This window comes from Paralichthys olivaceus, chromosome 19 (genome assembly GCF_024713975.1).
Source record: "Paralichthys olivaceus isolate ysfri-2021 chromosome 19, ASM2471397v2, whole genome shotgun sequence".
Taxonomy (NCBI): domain Eukaryota; kingdom Metazoa; phylum Chordata; class Actinopteri; order Pleuronectiformes; family Paralichthyidae; genus Paralichthys; species Paralichthys olivaceus.
In genome coordinates this window covers 13,601,272-13,615,747 of record NC_091111.1, presented here as the reverse complement: position 1 = coordinate 13,615,747, position 14,476 = coordinate 13,601,272, and the positions used below count along the sequence as shown (strand labels likewise).

General features: G+C 41.8%; 1 protein-coding gene and 1 long non-coding RNA gene across 2 annotated transcripts in view; one reads left to right on the top strand and one right to left on the bottom strand.

Moving 5' to 3' along the window:
• Positions 1-9,206, top strand: part of foxo3b (forkhead box O3b) — a 42,243-nt gene extending 33,037 nt beyond the window's left edge. The window contains exons 3-4 of the mRNA XM_020097707.2: positions 3,722-5,196; positions 5,784-9,206. Coding sequence (XP_019953266.2) covers positions 3,722-5,167 — 1,446 coding nt within the window. The 3' untranslated portion in view covers positions 5,168-5,196; positions 5,784-9,206. The remainder of the gene's footprint in view (positions 1-3,721; positions 5,197-5,783) is intronic.
• LOC138405553 (uncharacterized) overlaps positions 1-14,476 on the bottom strand; it is a 61,281-nt gene that overhangs the window by 37,942 nt on the left and 8,863 nt on the right. The gene's annotated exons all lie outside the window — the stretch shown is intronic.

Genomic DNA, 14,476 nt, shown 5'->3' with positions numbered 1-14,476 from the left:
CTCGCTGCAAGCTGTAGTAGTGTATGTGCGTTATTTAGCTCTTGTGGCTGCATGGAAGGAGTTATGAATCATAGCTGCTGTCTCAGTGAGCTGTTTTTATTAATGGGCTTTGGGAATACCCCAGAGGAGCTGCAGTAGTAAGCATACAGTTTCCCACTCACACAGAGAAGTGCCATGGACACATACACACAAACCCACAAAGAGCATACATTCATTCTGCTCCATGCACCCATGCAGTGGATGTAAAATGAAATGCTGCTTGTGGTGTTTGACATTTGAATAAATGAAAACTAAATTATTTCCAGAAAACACATCTTGGAAATGTAAGTTTTATCAAGAACAAAAGGGTTTGTGCAGCAAGTTAATAGAAGGATCTGCTGCCACTATACAATAAAACCAATTTATAGCACACACGCGTTTCCTTTTTTCACCTTGCAATCACCCTTTTTTCTCACCGTCGGTCACACTTTCACTTGCCAGCCATTTTTCCTTTTTATTCCTTTTCTTTACTTGCATACATCCTGCTTCCTTTTACTGCTGCTGCATCACATCGAGAATCATCTCACCTGATATTATGCAATGGCACGAAAAAGAAAGGTTCAACAAGTGGCTCTGTTAGAGGAGGGAGCGGGGGAGGGCTAAAGAGAGCGCAGGACAGACGGAGTGAGGGGAAGGGATTGATGAAGTGTCAGGTTCTGGCAGGTAAATGTTTACAGCAGCAGGAGAAGGAAAAGCACATTCCATTCATTCTGCTCTCATTCATCCCACCAGAAGTTCTCCTCTTTCCTTTACAAAGTCCGTCCAATATTTACACGTCCCTGGCAGCTGGAAACATTTAGCGATTTTGTATGTGTGTGCGTGTGTGTGTGTGTGTTTGTACAATACTCAGTAATAAAGCAGCATTACGTCATGCCTCAAGAGATGCTGGCAGAGGATAAACACTGGTCTCCCTGGTATCTCTTCTCATCTTACCTCATTTCACCATTACTTTTAGCTTTTTATGGATTTGCTATTGCGCAGTTGTGGACAAAGCAGTTCAGAGTCCTACACAATTGACTTTTGCATTTGCTATCAAAAGACTCAAGAAGCTACAAGTTCAAAACTGTATTTCAAGACACACATGCTGTATATAATCAAATACACACACACTCACAATGGCTCAGAGGTTCAGTTTGGCCCCAGAGATCAGACTTGCCAGGGTAGCGTTCAGTAAATGTAACTTAAACCGACTCTGTCTCCTCTCTGATTGAACTCCTTTTGACCAGAATAACAATCCAGACCAAATTGTCTGTAAACTGTTGCCCAGGAAAGACGGGACTGCTTCATGGAAAACAATATTGTGATTCCCACAAAAACGAGAAAATGCTGGCCCTCGCCGGTTTGAACCCTGAAATCTGTTGTCTTTCAGGGAGTAAAAATATACATAGCAGGAAAACAGAGAAGGAAAAATGCGTGCATGTTGTGGATGGTGGTTGGCTTGTTTATATGAGAGGATATAGCATAGCCCCAGTGTCCCTCAGGACCCATAAGAGCTACGTGTTTGTGAAACAACAGAAACTGCGGAAGAGGGAGGGGGTATGGAAAGAAAAGGAGACTGAGACAAAATAATGAATTTAATGAGGTCTTCAGTGGGAAGAAAAGGACGCTAAAGAAGAAAGTGTCATAGCAAAAAACAAGTCAGGTCATAATCACATATCCAGATTCGTTTGTCACATTACTTTGAGTTGATACTAGCGAATGTAAATGAGCATGTGTACATATTTGTCTCAACATTTGTGCGTCTTCATTGTTGCGTCATATAAGAATCATGAAATGTTGTGTTCTTGAGTAACCAGATGGCTGCATGTGTGTGTTTGTGTGGGTGTTTATGTGTGAAGTGGGGGGTTGACCAGATGGACATGTGTATATGCATGGGTGTAATTTACAGATCGAGTGAGGTTGGAATTTCGAGACTTAAATAACTGTAAAGCCGGAGCTCACAACATACAATCCTTCTTTTAACCGGGGCTAATCAAATCAGTCACTGAAACAAAGTGACGTGTGAATGCTTTATATTGTGCAAATCCATAATAACTCTAAACATTAAAAGTTATGAGGCTTACTGTTTTTTAAATAGTGCTTTTATGAAACAGTTGTTTCTTAGCTTTGTGTCTATTCTCGTGGTTTTAGTATAATCCACTTTGGTGACATTTATCTGAAATATTTTGTTGTTCCCTAATGTTAACCATTTTCATTTCTTGTTGTCCTACTAGTTTATAGTTGTTTTCCCAAGAGGTTCTGTAATTAATAGGACTCAAATGTGACTGTGGCAATTTAGTGCACAGAAACAATCCTTTTCAAGGCACAAGGCTCTTATTATGAAAGAGGAAGGAGCTTGGAAAAGCTCGCGAGCCATGGTGTCAAGACGTGATGGTCACGTTCTTCATCATAAATTCAGATTTAGGGGTCCATATTCAAGTTCATTATCACAACATGCATTATTTGCTGGAAAGACGCCAGACGTGATCCATATTTTACTATCCAGATTACAAGTGTCGCAAAATGATGAAATTATCGTATATCATTCATTGTTGATCATACAATGGGCAAAATGATCATATAAATACAACAATTATTCTTCATCTGGCAACACTGTCACAAGGAAAGAAATGGCATCCTGGTGTAAAGCAGGTGTAATGTTTATTGTCTTAGCATGCAAACATTTCCCAATTAGCATGAAACACAACTGAGGCTGATGGGAATGTTGTTAGAGCTAAATATTTGGTCATGAACCAAACCACCATCCTGAGGTGGACAAGAATATGAGTGTCAGTTTTCATAGCAGCAGTTTGGATATTTCACTCAAAGCACAAATGTAAATCTTATGGTTGTTAAGGTGGAACAAATTTAAAAGTCTCTTGGCTTCTTTTCTTGGTACTAAGAAAGTTGTTGAGATACGCTGCTAGCATGGCTAATGTGTGTAGAACTGCTAAATCTTCAGCGTAGAAGATTATCTGTCTGATAACTATTTATGTCAACAAAGGCAGCAGTGAATCAACAAAGGATTCAACAGGGTTGTTGTATCACAGTTTTGACCTTCAGTGTGTACATACAGCACAGCTCTGTGCTGTGAGTAAAACTCTTGATCATTACCAGGGGCTGTCATGTGCACCACTCTCCTTACAATGATCCTCTTTGGTTCGCACAACGAAGGCGCTCAAAGTTGATCAATACACACCAGCCAAGAGTCACACACAGGCATGCACAAACACACATGATCTGACACAATATGTGATTCTTAAGCAACACTAGCTCTTTGTATGTATCATTTATAATCAGGCAGACGCTCGATTTTAGACCATTATTGCTCTTTTCTCTTTTATACTCACAAGACAAAAGCTACAGTGAGAACAATGAAGACATCAGCTCTAAATGCTGCTGAATGTTACTGTGTTCCTGTCTATATTTAGTGGAACAATTGAAACAATGGGCTTTATGCTTTGGGTGTCTAGTCACCAAGAGCAACTGTTTATGCAGCTATAGAATCAGTGGTAGTGGGTGATTTATGGATGAGTGTTGTTTGATTTGATGAGGCGTATTCATTTAATGTTTTATATGCAACAGGAAAAAAAAGAGTATAACAGATCAATATTGATGACAGTCATTGTTTGAGAAATTGCTTCAAAGGTATTTTGCACACATTGCTCACCACAATCTCCTCTGCTTCTCTCTTGTGCTACAGAACTCCATCCGGCACAACCTCTCCCTCCACAGCCGTTTCATCCGGGTCCAGAATGAAGGAACAGGGAAGAGTTCCTGGTGGATGATCAACCCAGAGGGAGGGAAGGGTGGCAAGGCTCCTCGTCGCCGTGCAGTCTCCATGGACAACAGCAACAAGTACACCAAATCCGCCCGTGGCCGTGCTGCCAAGAAGAAGGCAGCCCTGCAAGCTGCAGCCGCTGCAGCTGGTGAAGGTGGTGGAGACAGTCCTTCAGGTCTCTCTAAGTGGCCCGGAAGCCCAACTTCTCGCAGCAGTGAGGAGCTGGATGCTTGGACAGACTTCCGCTCCCGTACAAACTCCAATGCCAGCACTGTAAGCGGTCGCCTCTCACCAATTCTGGCAAATCCAGAGTTAGATGAGGTGCCCGATGATGAGCCCCCTCTATCGCCTATGTTCTACTCGAGTCCTGGCAGAGCCCTTTCTCCCAGCAACACCACGACCAATGGGAAAGCCGCGCCAGCTGAGCTGCCCCGCCTGGCAGACCTGGCAGGTACAATGAACCTGAATGATGGACTCACGGATGACCTGATGGATGAGTTGCTGGAAAACATCAACCTGGTGCCAACCACTCCCAGCCAGACCCCTCCAAATGGTTCCTCAGGGTTCAATTTTGGGTCCAAACCCACCGGGTTAGGCTCACCTTCCTCCACCTCTTCTCCACCGTCCAACTCTTCTAATGGTGGAGTTAACGGCTACAGTAACTCCATCTTCGGCCCCCACACAACAAGTTCCTCTCTTCGTCCGTCCCCTATGCAGACCATCCAGGAGAACAAGCAGACTTCTTTCTCCAGCATCAGCATGTCTCGCTTTGGCAGCCAGACACTACAAGACCTACTAAACTCTGACAGCCACAGCCACAGTGATGTCATGATGACACAGTCTGACCCGCTGATGTCACAGGCCAGCGCTGCAGCTGTCATTTCCCAGAACTCCCGTCGTGGCCTCATGCTCCGCAATGATCCTGTAATGACTTTTGGAACCACAGGAGGACTTCAGAGCAGCCAAGGTGAGATGCTGCAGAGTAACAACCACAACCAAAGCTCCCTGAGATCTTTAAATGGAGGCCTGAACCTAGCCAATGAGGCTAACACTCTGGCTAATGCTAAGCAGCAGCTCTTGCTCTCACCCTTGGGAGGAAATGGGTCTTCCTCTATGCAGATCGACACCACGATCTTCCTGAATGGAACAATCAGCAGCAGTGGGGGGATCTGTCAGGACCGTTTCCCTACAGACCTGGACTTGGACATGTTCAATGGCAGTCTGGAGTGCGACATGGACTCCATCATCAGGAATGAGCTGATGGACGCAGATGGTCTGGACTTTAATTTTGACTCTCTGGCCAACATGAATGGAGTCAGCAACTTCACTAGCACCAAGCAGACCTCCCAGAGCTGGGTACCTGGCTGAGATGCTCAGGCCAGGAAGGAGCAAAGCAGGTATGTATGTTTGAGTGCTCTGGGACCTCCCTACCCTTTGTCTTGCATACATGGAAAGCCTAAGACAGAGAGAGCACACCTCTCTGTCCTTCCATGTGCTTACATGGAAAGCTTAAGAAAGGGAGAGCAGCAGCAAGACCCCCAAAGGTAACAAAACAGAGCGGGCATCAATGACAACAGAATAAATCAAACACAACATGAAAAAGGGGGAGCTGGGGTGGAGGGGGGTTGCAAAAACAGCTTGCAGCCTGGGTTGGCAGGCTGCTGCTTAAATAAGGTGCCTTGTTTGAGCTTAAGCAATCAATACATGGAAGGTAGTCAGCTGAGCCCTCAGCTGATGTGGGCTGTCTTTGAGATCAGCTGTTGTAGCTGTCAGGTGAGCTGAGCTTGACTTTGTGACTATAATGGCGCCAGTGACTTATCACTGCAAATAAACAGTGCACAGTGGATTGGTGAGGACCTGGTCAGTTTTAAAACAGATCTAAATGATGCATCCCTAGTAATGGTTGAAATTCAACCAGTTAAGATTGTTTTGACATACTGCACAGATACTCAGAAATAAATTTCTACTCTCTTTCTCTCCCCAGGTCTGAACTGTGTAGTGCAAGAGAAGATCAGATGTTCAACATCCTTTTTGCCAAACCTGCCATCAGCACAACGTAAAATACAAACCCTATGTTTACAGAAGAAGACTTCCTCTTGAGAGCTTTACCTTTGCTCCCACACTGGTGAACTACGAGATATCTGACAGACTCTAGTGATGCTGCACATATAAGCCCTCAACGCCTCCTGTGAAACAACCACAAAAAGAAAGAAAGCTACGTCAAACAATCACAACAAACTCACAAATCTTAGGGTTATGCAATTTTCCTTTGACACCCAGTCTGTTGATATCAAAGAGACTCTGCTTATCAGAAGGGGTTTCAGGTGGAATATGAGGACTAAATATCAAGCAAAGATGTAAGGAGTGAGCAGTGCAGATATTCCCGTTGAAGATATTAAAAAAGTAGAAAACATGTAAAGTGAAAAAATCAAGAAGTGATGTGGTGTAAATCCTGGGACGTTTTATGTTGAAAAAAAATCCCTCTGTTCTCACTTAGTGATTTTAAATGTTCAGTGATTTTGTTTTGTTTTATCATAATTGTTTCTGCATCATACATGTCTGTACAAAGAGAACTGGTGTTATGATAAAATGAAATGATGGGAATAGAGTATGTCACTTATTGAGCAGCCACACATCCACACACATACAAACAAACTTACACGCTGCCCCAGTTTGCAAGATCTCAGAACCTGTAGACGTTCAAATTTCTTGATATAACGCCATGCACGACCCGTTTAGTTCTTATACCATGCTTGAAATAAACTGCAGCATAATGAGGGTTGTATTACAATTAGCTTCATACTACAAAATATTTTCTTCTTTTTTTGTGTATATCTAACTGTAAACAATTTTAAAAAAAAAGACTATAGGAAGAAAATGTCATCATGGATATTTGTACAGTGCAGGGCAGGGGGAAGTTCAAGAAAGAAGGAGTGGGGGATATTGTCAGTCTTTTCTTTGTTTTCTTTGCGTCTGGTGAATTCTGTTAAGGTCGTTTATCACAGCATATGATGTAGCCAAAATTAATACCTGTGTCCGTGGGTTGTGAACATTTCCACACCATAACAGGTGCTATGTAAACAGTGTTGAATCCTGTCCTGAGAGCAAGCCGTGCATTCAGTTTTTTGTTGTTTTTTTTCCTGTTTTTACCCATGACCTGCAGAAGCCCAAAGCTGCAGCCACATGTAGCACGGCGAGGTTGAATCCGTAGACAGCGGCGAGAGCAGGGTTTTTAGGCTCATTCCTCTAGAAGCCATTTGTTTCTCGAGTAAAAACAATAAGCTATCTCTGTATATTGCCAAATTACTTGAAACAAACAGTAGGATATGCTGGCAGCCAAATCACAGCACGCACATGCACACACACATACACACACCCATATATATATATATATATATATATATATATATATATATATATATATATTACACCTACATAGATAGAAAAAATAATACCAGGGATCTGTGTTAAGCTCTGCTGTTTTCTTGAAATGAGCTTGTGGGGCTTGTTATGCATATATATAGAATCACTCAGGGGGGAAAAGGGAGGCTTCCCGTTTAAGTAACATCAAGTCACATTCTAATGGTATTTTAACATTTCTTGATTGAAAAAAAACAGTAACGCTTTGTGTTTGTGAACTTGTAACCTGTGAACTTTTGGCCGTTGCGATGAAGAGGAGGAAGCAAGATAAACGTCAGACTTCATGTGGTCTGTTATTTTTGGTTTTGCTGTCATAGCCGTTTCTCCTCTTGTCGGACTCGTGACACACATACACACATCCGCTCACGGACATGCCTGGTGCTCCTGCAGGTGACTTCCTGTATCTCCTGAGTAACTGAGTGTGTGTATGTGTGTGTGAGTGTGTGTGTGTATCTGTTGTGTGTATTTTCTGTTGAATTAATCTCACAAGGATGTGTAACCCCTCACTATCCCTCATGGTGCATACAGCACAGCCGACTGTATGCATGCATGTATTTATGCATTATGAACTGTGTGAAATGCATATACACTCGCTGTATGTCTTTATGTAGGATACTCGTGTAGTATTTGACCCTTGGATTTTGTGATACCTCTAAAGGTAAAATTGAAGAAATAATGAACAACTAGGTAGAAGGGAACACTGTTACCAGTGATTTAATTGTTAAACCAGATTTTCAAAATGGTGGAACGCACCATTGATGTAGCATCTGGAGACCCTGGTACCCCATCTCTGTCTGGGGTAGTGACATGAAGTGTGTGCCCCACTTTGTATAAAGTGTACAGATGTGTGTATATCACTTTGAGGCCAAGGGAGAGGCGTGCGCTTGCATGGTTGCCTAGAATGATCTACTGTGCTATCTGAGGTTTAGTGCATGACTTAGCTGTACCCCCTTGACCCTGCCAATGGTGCCGTCCCTCGACAGAAATTGTCACACAGAGAAGGACCCTGTATCAAACGCACACTCTGTTTCAATTTTTTTAAATCAGGGCTTACAGAGCAGCACTTGAACCACCCTCCTGCATTTGAGGGGTTTATTATTACAAGGGTGTGAACATGGACGCAGACACGGGGAAAAACCTCTTTAACGGACGTTCCTCAGCCTCTCACTTGTTTTTATTCCACGTGGGGTGGAGTAGGCTCACGTCCTGGTGCTTTCAGTGAGCCGTTAGTTATGACCTTGACATGTTTGAAGCATCACCCAACAATGAGCTGGAAATTCCTACATCATGTCACATTTAAAATTTGTTTTTTTTGTTTGTTTTTTTGGGGTAGGGGTAATCCTGAGCCATCACCCGAACTGCTAAGCATTTGAATGTATCTGCACTGACTGTGCAGAATATTGCTTTAATCCTCCTGTGAAGACTGACAAGGTGAATCCAGGGAATGCTCTAATCCCTTCTATTCAAAGAGGGGTTATTGATCCCTGATTAACTGCAAAGGGGATCTCAATTACAAGAGAGTGATGCTAACATTTTGTACATTCAGTGCATTCAAAGGTTTTTGGCTTTTTCGGGAAGATACAGTAGTTTAGTCACAGTGGAGCAGGCCTTCCACACAGTCAGTCAGTGCTACTACTTCATTGAAGCACAGGTCTTCTCTTCTTGTGCTCAACACACACCTGCAGCACAGCACGTGCAACTTTAATGCTGAGAAAAACAATTAAAACAACAGAAGAGACATACCACTAGATACCTTAATCACCTTTTTTTGGACGTTTCCTTTTCATGATCTTGAACCTTTTCCATCCTTGTAAAGAGGCCCAGTCCAGCTCCCATCCATACGCCCTCTGAACTTTGCCCTTTATTAATCTTGCTTCTTCTTGACTTGATGTTAGTGGGTATTCTTCCTGTGTATTCCATTTTGAATTGTAATCTAGTTTGTATAAGAAATGGCGCGCATGTAAATAAAGCTTGGTGAGGCTCCACACCCTTTCCGTGTCCTTCTCTTAACTCATTTTTTTTTATTGCAGCACCAATACAGAAAGAATTAGAAGTACATACATTTGTGCTGGGGAAGCATAGGGCAGCAGTTAACAGCTCATACTGCCACGAGAAGAATTTCCAGCCCAGCAAAGAAAATGCAGCAGCTCTCATTTGCCTCACATGTGCTGTTAATTCACAAGATAACTCACCAACTGTTTGTGTGTTTCTTGTGCATGAACAAATTTAACCTTACACTCCCTCCAGAAAATAAATCTCTCTCTCATGTCAGTCTGGAGGGATCGAAACAGCCAAACAACAACCATGTTCTTCTCAAGTTCCTGGAAGTCCTCTTGCACAACGTTTGTTGTGTGTAAGGCAGCATTAAACGAGAGCAGACGCACAGCAACCCCCTGATACCTGACACTGGGCTGGGTGCTTTTGCTTGGTTGTTGCGAAACATAAAGAAAAGCGGGGGGGGAAACCTATCAAGTTTCTGTACAAAGTAGAGTACAAACCTCCCACAGACGTACGCAAAAAACATCAACACAGACCCTGACCGAGCCGCTCCACTGACAGGCTGCTCCTTATTCCCCTTCCTGTCTTCCCCTTGTTCAGAACGACCAATTGACACTTTTCCCTCCTGCCAACCTGCTGTCATAAAAAATACTATTCCAGATTAACATGTTAGTTTATGTGAGTGTGTAAGTATGTGTGTAGTAAGGAATAGATGAAAGTGACTAATTCCTGGGGAAAATCTTCAGACTGAAAACTTTCATGGGAGCGTCTGTTTTATCTTCTTGGGGAAAATATACTAAAATATAATATATCATTTATAATAACAAATGAGTGTTAATGAAAGCATGGTTTCTCATTTAATTTCTGAAGTAAGGACCTGCTAATGGTATTCAATGCCATAATGCCATATTAGTCCACTAAAATATAAATAAGATGATCAACACGAAACTTGTAATTATAACAAAGCAGATTTCTGTGTTTGAAATTTCTCAGTTGAGGAGACGGTAGTCTGGAAAACCCTACTTGGCTGGCTTCCTCCACTACCTGAGCTCAGAAACAGGAGACAATAGATGGATATAATTTCAACAGTGATCAATAAAAGGATTAATGCCAGTTTCGGTTTCAGGGGAATTCAAACTCATGACTCGTGTAGTGTAGACTTGTTAATCGAGATTTGTTGTCATCATTTTCACATTGCTAATAACAAAACTGAAAAGTTGCAACTGCAGAGACACTACAATTACAGAAATGCTTCGGATGGTCACAGTATATTCACAGCACAATGATTTGTAAAACCCAAGCTTTGTTGTCATATACAGTACGGTACATTCATAACCACACTGTCATCATTACCAAACCAGGACATGCATCAGGGACTTTTGGTTTAACCGATGTGGCCTTTTCAATGGCACTGAAATATCCAAAAGAACCTCAAACCAACAAGAATTTTCTGTTTGTTTGTTGCCTCCAAATGTTCTTTAATGAAGAAGAGACTTTAGAAAAGGATGAAAGAACAGAACAAGGAAATTAATTCTGCTGTGTTCCTTTAAACAGCTGATCCCAAGCTCAGGGTTGACTCAAAATATTCAAACATGCTTTGAGACTGAGGGAGCAGGCTCACCGCAACTGTAAATACCAAAGCCACATTTTAATAGCAGTTCCCAGTCAGATGGTCACCTGACTGCCTGCATGTCTGGCCCAGCTGCAGTCACACATGAGGTCACTAAGGTTACAGAATGAATGGTTTGAAACTCCTCTGAACTCAGATCTTTTTCCATTATGTCGCAACCTATTGAAGAGCAGGCAAACATCCAGATTCAAGAGCAGTTACTCAGAGCCACATTATCCACCTCAGCCTTAACATAGCATGATGGTGGACACTGTTTTTAGCTTTTAATTGAATTATAATTAAATGAGACATAATAAGGTTGCCATTGGTTTCATGTCATATCAAGAGTAACTGACTCAGCTTTCTTGCCATCGATCTTTATCTCAACCCACATTTCAGTTGTTTTTATCCACCTCTGCCTAGTTCCATGTCAGCGAGCTTCCATTTTGTAAATGCCGTCTTTGTTTTAATGCAGCATGCAATTAACCTGTGTACTCAGAGAACACTGTACGCCTTCCTCCCAAACACTGATGACACAACTGAGCAATGTTCTGTGTGGGTGCAGAGAGTGTGTTGAAGTACTGTTTGAGCATGTGTGTGTATTTATGCTCGGATATGATCAGTGTCTTCATATTCTCCAAAATAGTCACATTGATTTTACATGATTTGACAAAAGTGGTCCCAGAGTCAGACTGGAATATTATGCTCACTGACAGTGGTGCTGTGCAAGTACAATATGTGTCTTTCTATACTCATGTGAGTCTTTGTGTATTTATGCTCATGCAAAGTAAAACATCATGAGTCAGCACACAAAGCCTTTTAAATGATTATACAATTTGCCATATAAAAACTGTAGTCTTTTGTATGTTACTAAGTTTGCTAATCAGAATGTTGCATCAATGTTGCCTGATTCCTTGGTGATAGGGTAACTTGTTTTTTTGTTATGTTTCTGATGTTGTGTGTATGTGCAAAAACAATAATATAATCAGAACACATCTAGTGACTGGATTTTTTAACTTAAAAATATTGATATTGGGGATCATCCTCCAGAAAATATTGATTAGACTTGAGTCTTTACATGGCATTGGCAGGTTTTTACCTTTATTGTCAAATGCTCTGCGTGCATCTTTATACGATTTTAATCAATGGATCAAAATTCACATTTGCAATAAAACATTTTGTGTTTGCAGTGTAATAATGAAACAGAATTCATGCAATTCAACTTTATAGTCCAAAATGTTGTTTGTTTCCCATCTGGCAGTTCATTGAAACAAGCATTAAAAATTTCATCAAACATTTCTAATTTAAAACCCCTGAGAAACAGAAAAAACTAAAAAACTAAATTCCTAAGCTACTATAGCCTCCTGTCATATGAATAATCACTGCACTACTTTGTAATATGTCCACCTCTAATTCTCTCTGATACCTCCTGACCTATGACTAAATTCTGTCTCCTAATCCCAGTCCTTGCACGGATGAACAGTATATTGCTGCACCATAGGTTTCAGCCAGTTAAAATAGGTATGACCAACCACTGTTTGATGTGGTTGGACAGCACATCCAACAAACCCTGTTTGAACCATAACATAGGATTACGCATTAATAACGCCGCCATTTGAACAAGCAAAATAACAGGAGAGAGACTTTAGTTTCTGGTGAGACCAGAGGATGAGGAGTCACTGTGGCTTCTGGCTTCCAGCCCCATTAGTCATCATGACAGGTTGGACGACAAGTTGCTCCTGACATGATGAGAAAACCAGCTAAATAAAGAGTCGCAGGTGACATGTGTGATCTGAGTGTGTACTCACACTAGGTCCTTCACACCCTTCACACACAGTTTTTCCACTCACTCACTTATCTATCCATCTATCCATCTATTCATCTATCCATCTATCCATCCATCTATCTATCTATCTCACACACACACACACACACACACACACGCACATACCCACACACACACAAACACACTCACACATTTAGATAGAGAGACTGAGCGAGTGGGCTAATGAGAAGTGAGTCATCAATATGTGGTGTGGGGTTCAAAGTGTAAACAAGATGTGAGCTGTGATGGATCTGTTAGGATATGGCCATTAGTGGACTCCTCTCGCCCCGGCAGTGACATCTTAATTTCGATAGCTCGCCTCTCGCTATCTCATCTTGATACCCTACCTGTATATATACCTTACATACAGGCACTAACACACATGCTAATTACTGCAGGCCTCACGAGGTCAGATCCATGACAGTGGAAAGACCTGGGAACTGAGCATGATACTCGTGTGCGTGTGTGTGTATGTCTGTGTGTGTGTGTGTGTGTGTGCGAGGCACGCGCTAAGTGCTGCAGTAGAATGATGTCATCTCTGTAATGGCACACTGGCACAGAGCGCCTGAGCATTGTCCCGCAGCACCTCCATTCACAGGATGTGATCAGCGTCATCAGGGCAGATTATAGCTCACAGTGATTTGACTCACAGCCTGTGTTGGGATGTCAGATTGCTTCCCCCCCTTCAGTTCTTTTTGTACCAATAGATAAAAAACACTCATCATCACCATGTATTCGCACATATTACTTCTTTGCAGGATTGTGGTGAAAAAACATCTCTAAAGAGGAATTTATACCTTTTTCCTTTGAGATTTGCAGTATGTGCATCCATATGGGCGCATCACACTTCTGAATGTGTGAGGATGTGATCTGCAGTGGGAAAAATGATCGTCTGACGTGAGGTGCAATGAAAAGACAGAAATAGAAATGAGGGGTAAGTGAGAAGAATGAACGAGGCTGTGTTAATAAAAGAGAGAGAGAGGAAGAGTCAAAGGTGGAGGAACGTTGAAACTGGCAGATTTTAAAATGACAATATTTACAGCCGTAGAAGTTCTGCAGTTAAATATGTGCAGTAACTCAGTCTCCTGTGTTTGATCCACAGTGTCCAGGGGCCATGAATCAAGAGCAAATACTACAACAAAACATATATGTCATCAGAGAGAGAAAAGTAGCTCTTGGTCTATGACATCTTCATCATTTGGGCAATTATTTGGGGGGTATTTTTTTCCAGGGTTTAATTGGTAATATTGGTAGATTATTTTGATTCAGTATTGTTGGGGGTCATTGTTTCATAACTTCCTGGTAATTTTCCGATATGTATATGTTTTCAGGGATTTCTTTTTTAAGGGGTGAGGGTATTTTTTTCAGAATATTTCAATAATTATCAGCTTTACAAACAGAAACAACAACAACAACAACTATTATTATTATCCATCCATCATAGATACTTCAGTGCTGTGAGTGGATGATGTCTCTATAGCATTACAACACACCGCTCTCCTAATACTTCACCTTCCTCTCATCTTGTTTTGTTGAATCCCTGCATGATCTCTCTGTAGTTTCCCCACCTCTCCTCTCCAACAGCCTGATATAGCTCTTTCTGGTTATCAACCATTGTGTAGCATCACCATGGATTGCAAATGATTTTGCTGGTTCCATCTAAATCGATGGGGGTCGGACCATTGATGGGGTTGAACTGGATAACCTCACACACTAGGAGCGCAGGAGTAGACTGTTAGAAGAGGGGAAATCATTGTGTTGATTGATGCTTTTCATTTGCTCCATTGATTTGTTTTGGACTTCTGAGACGCTTAAAGGAACGATG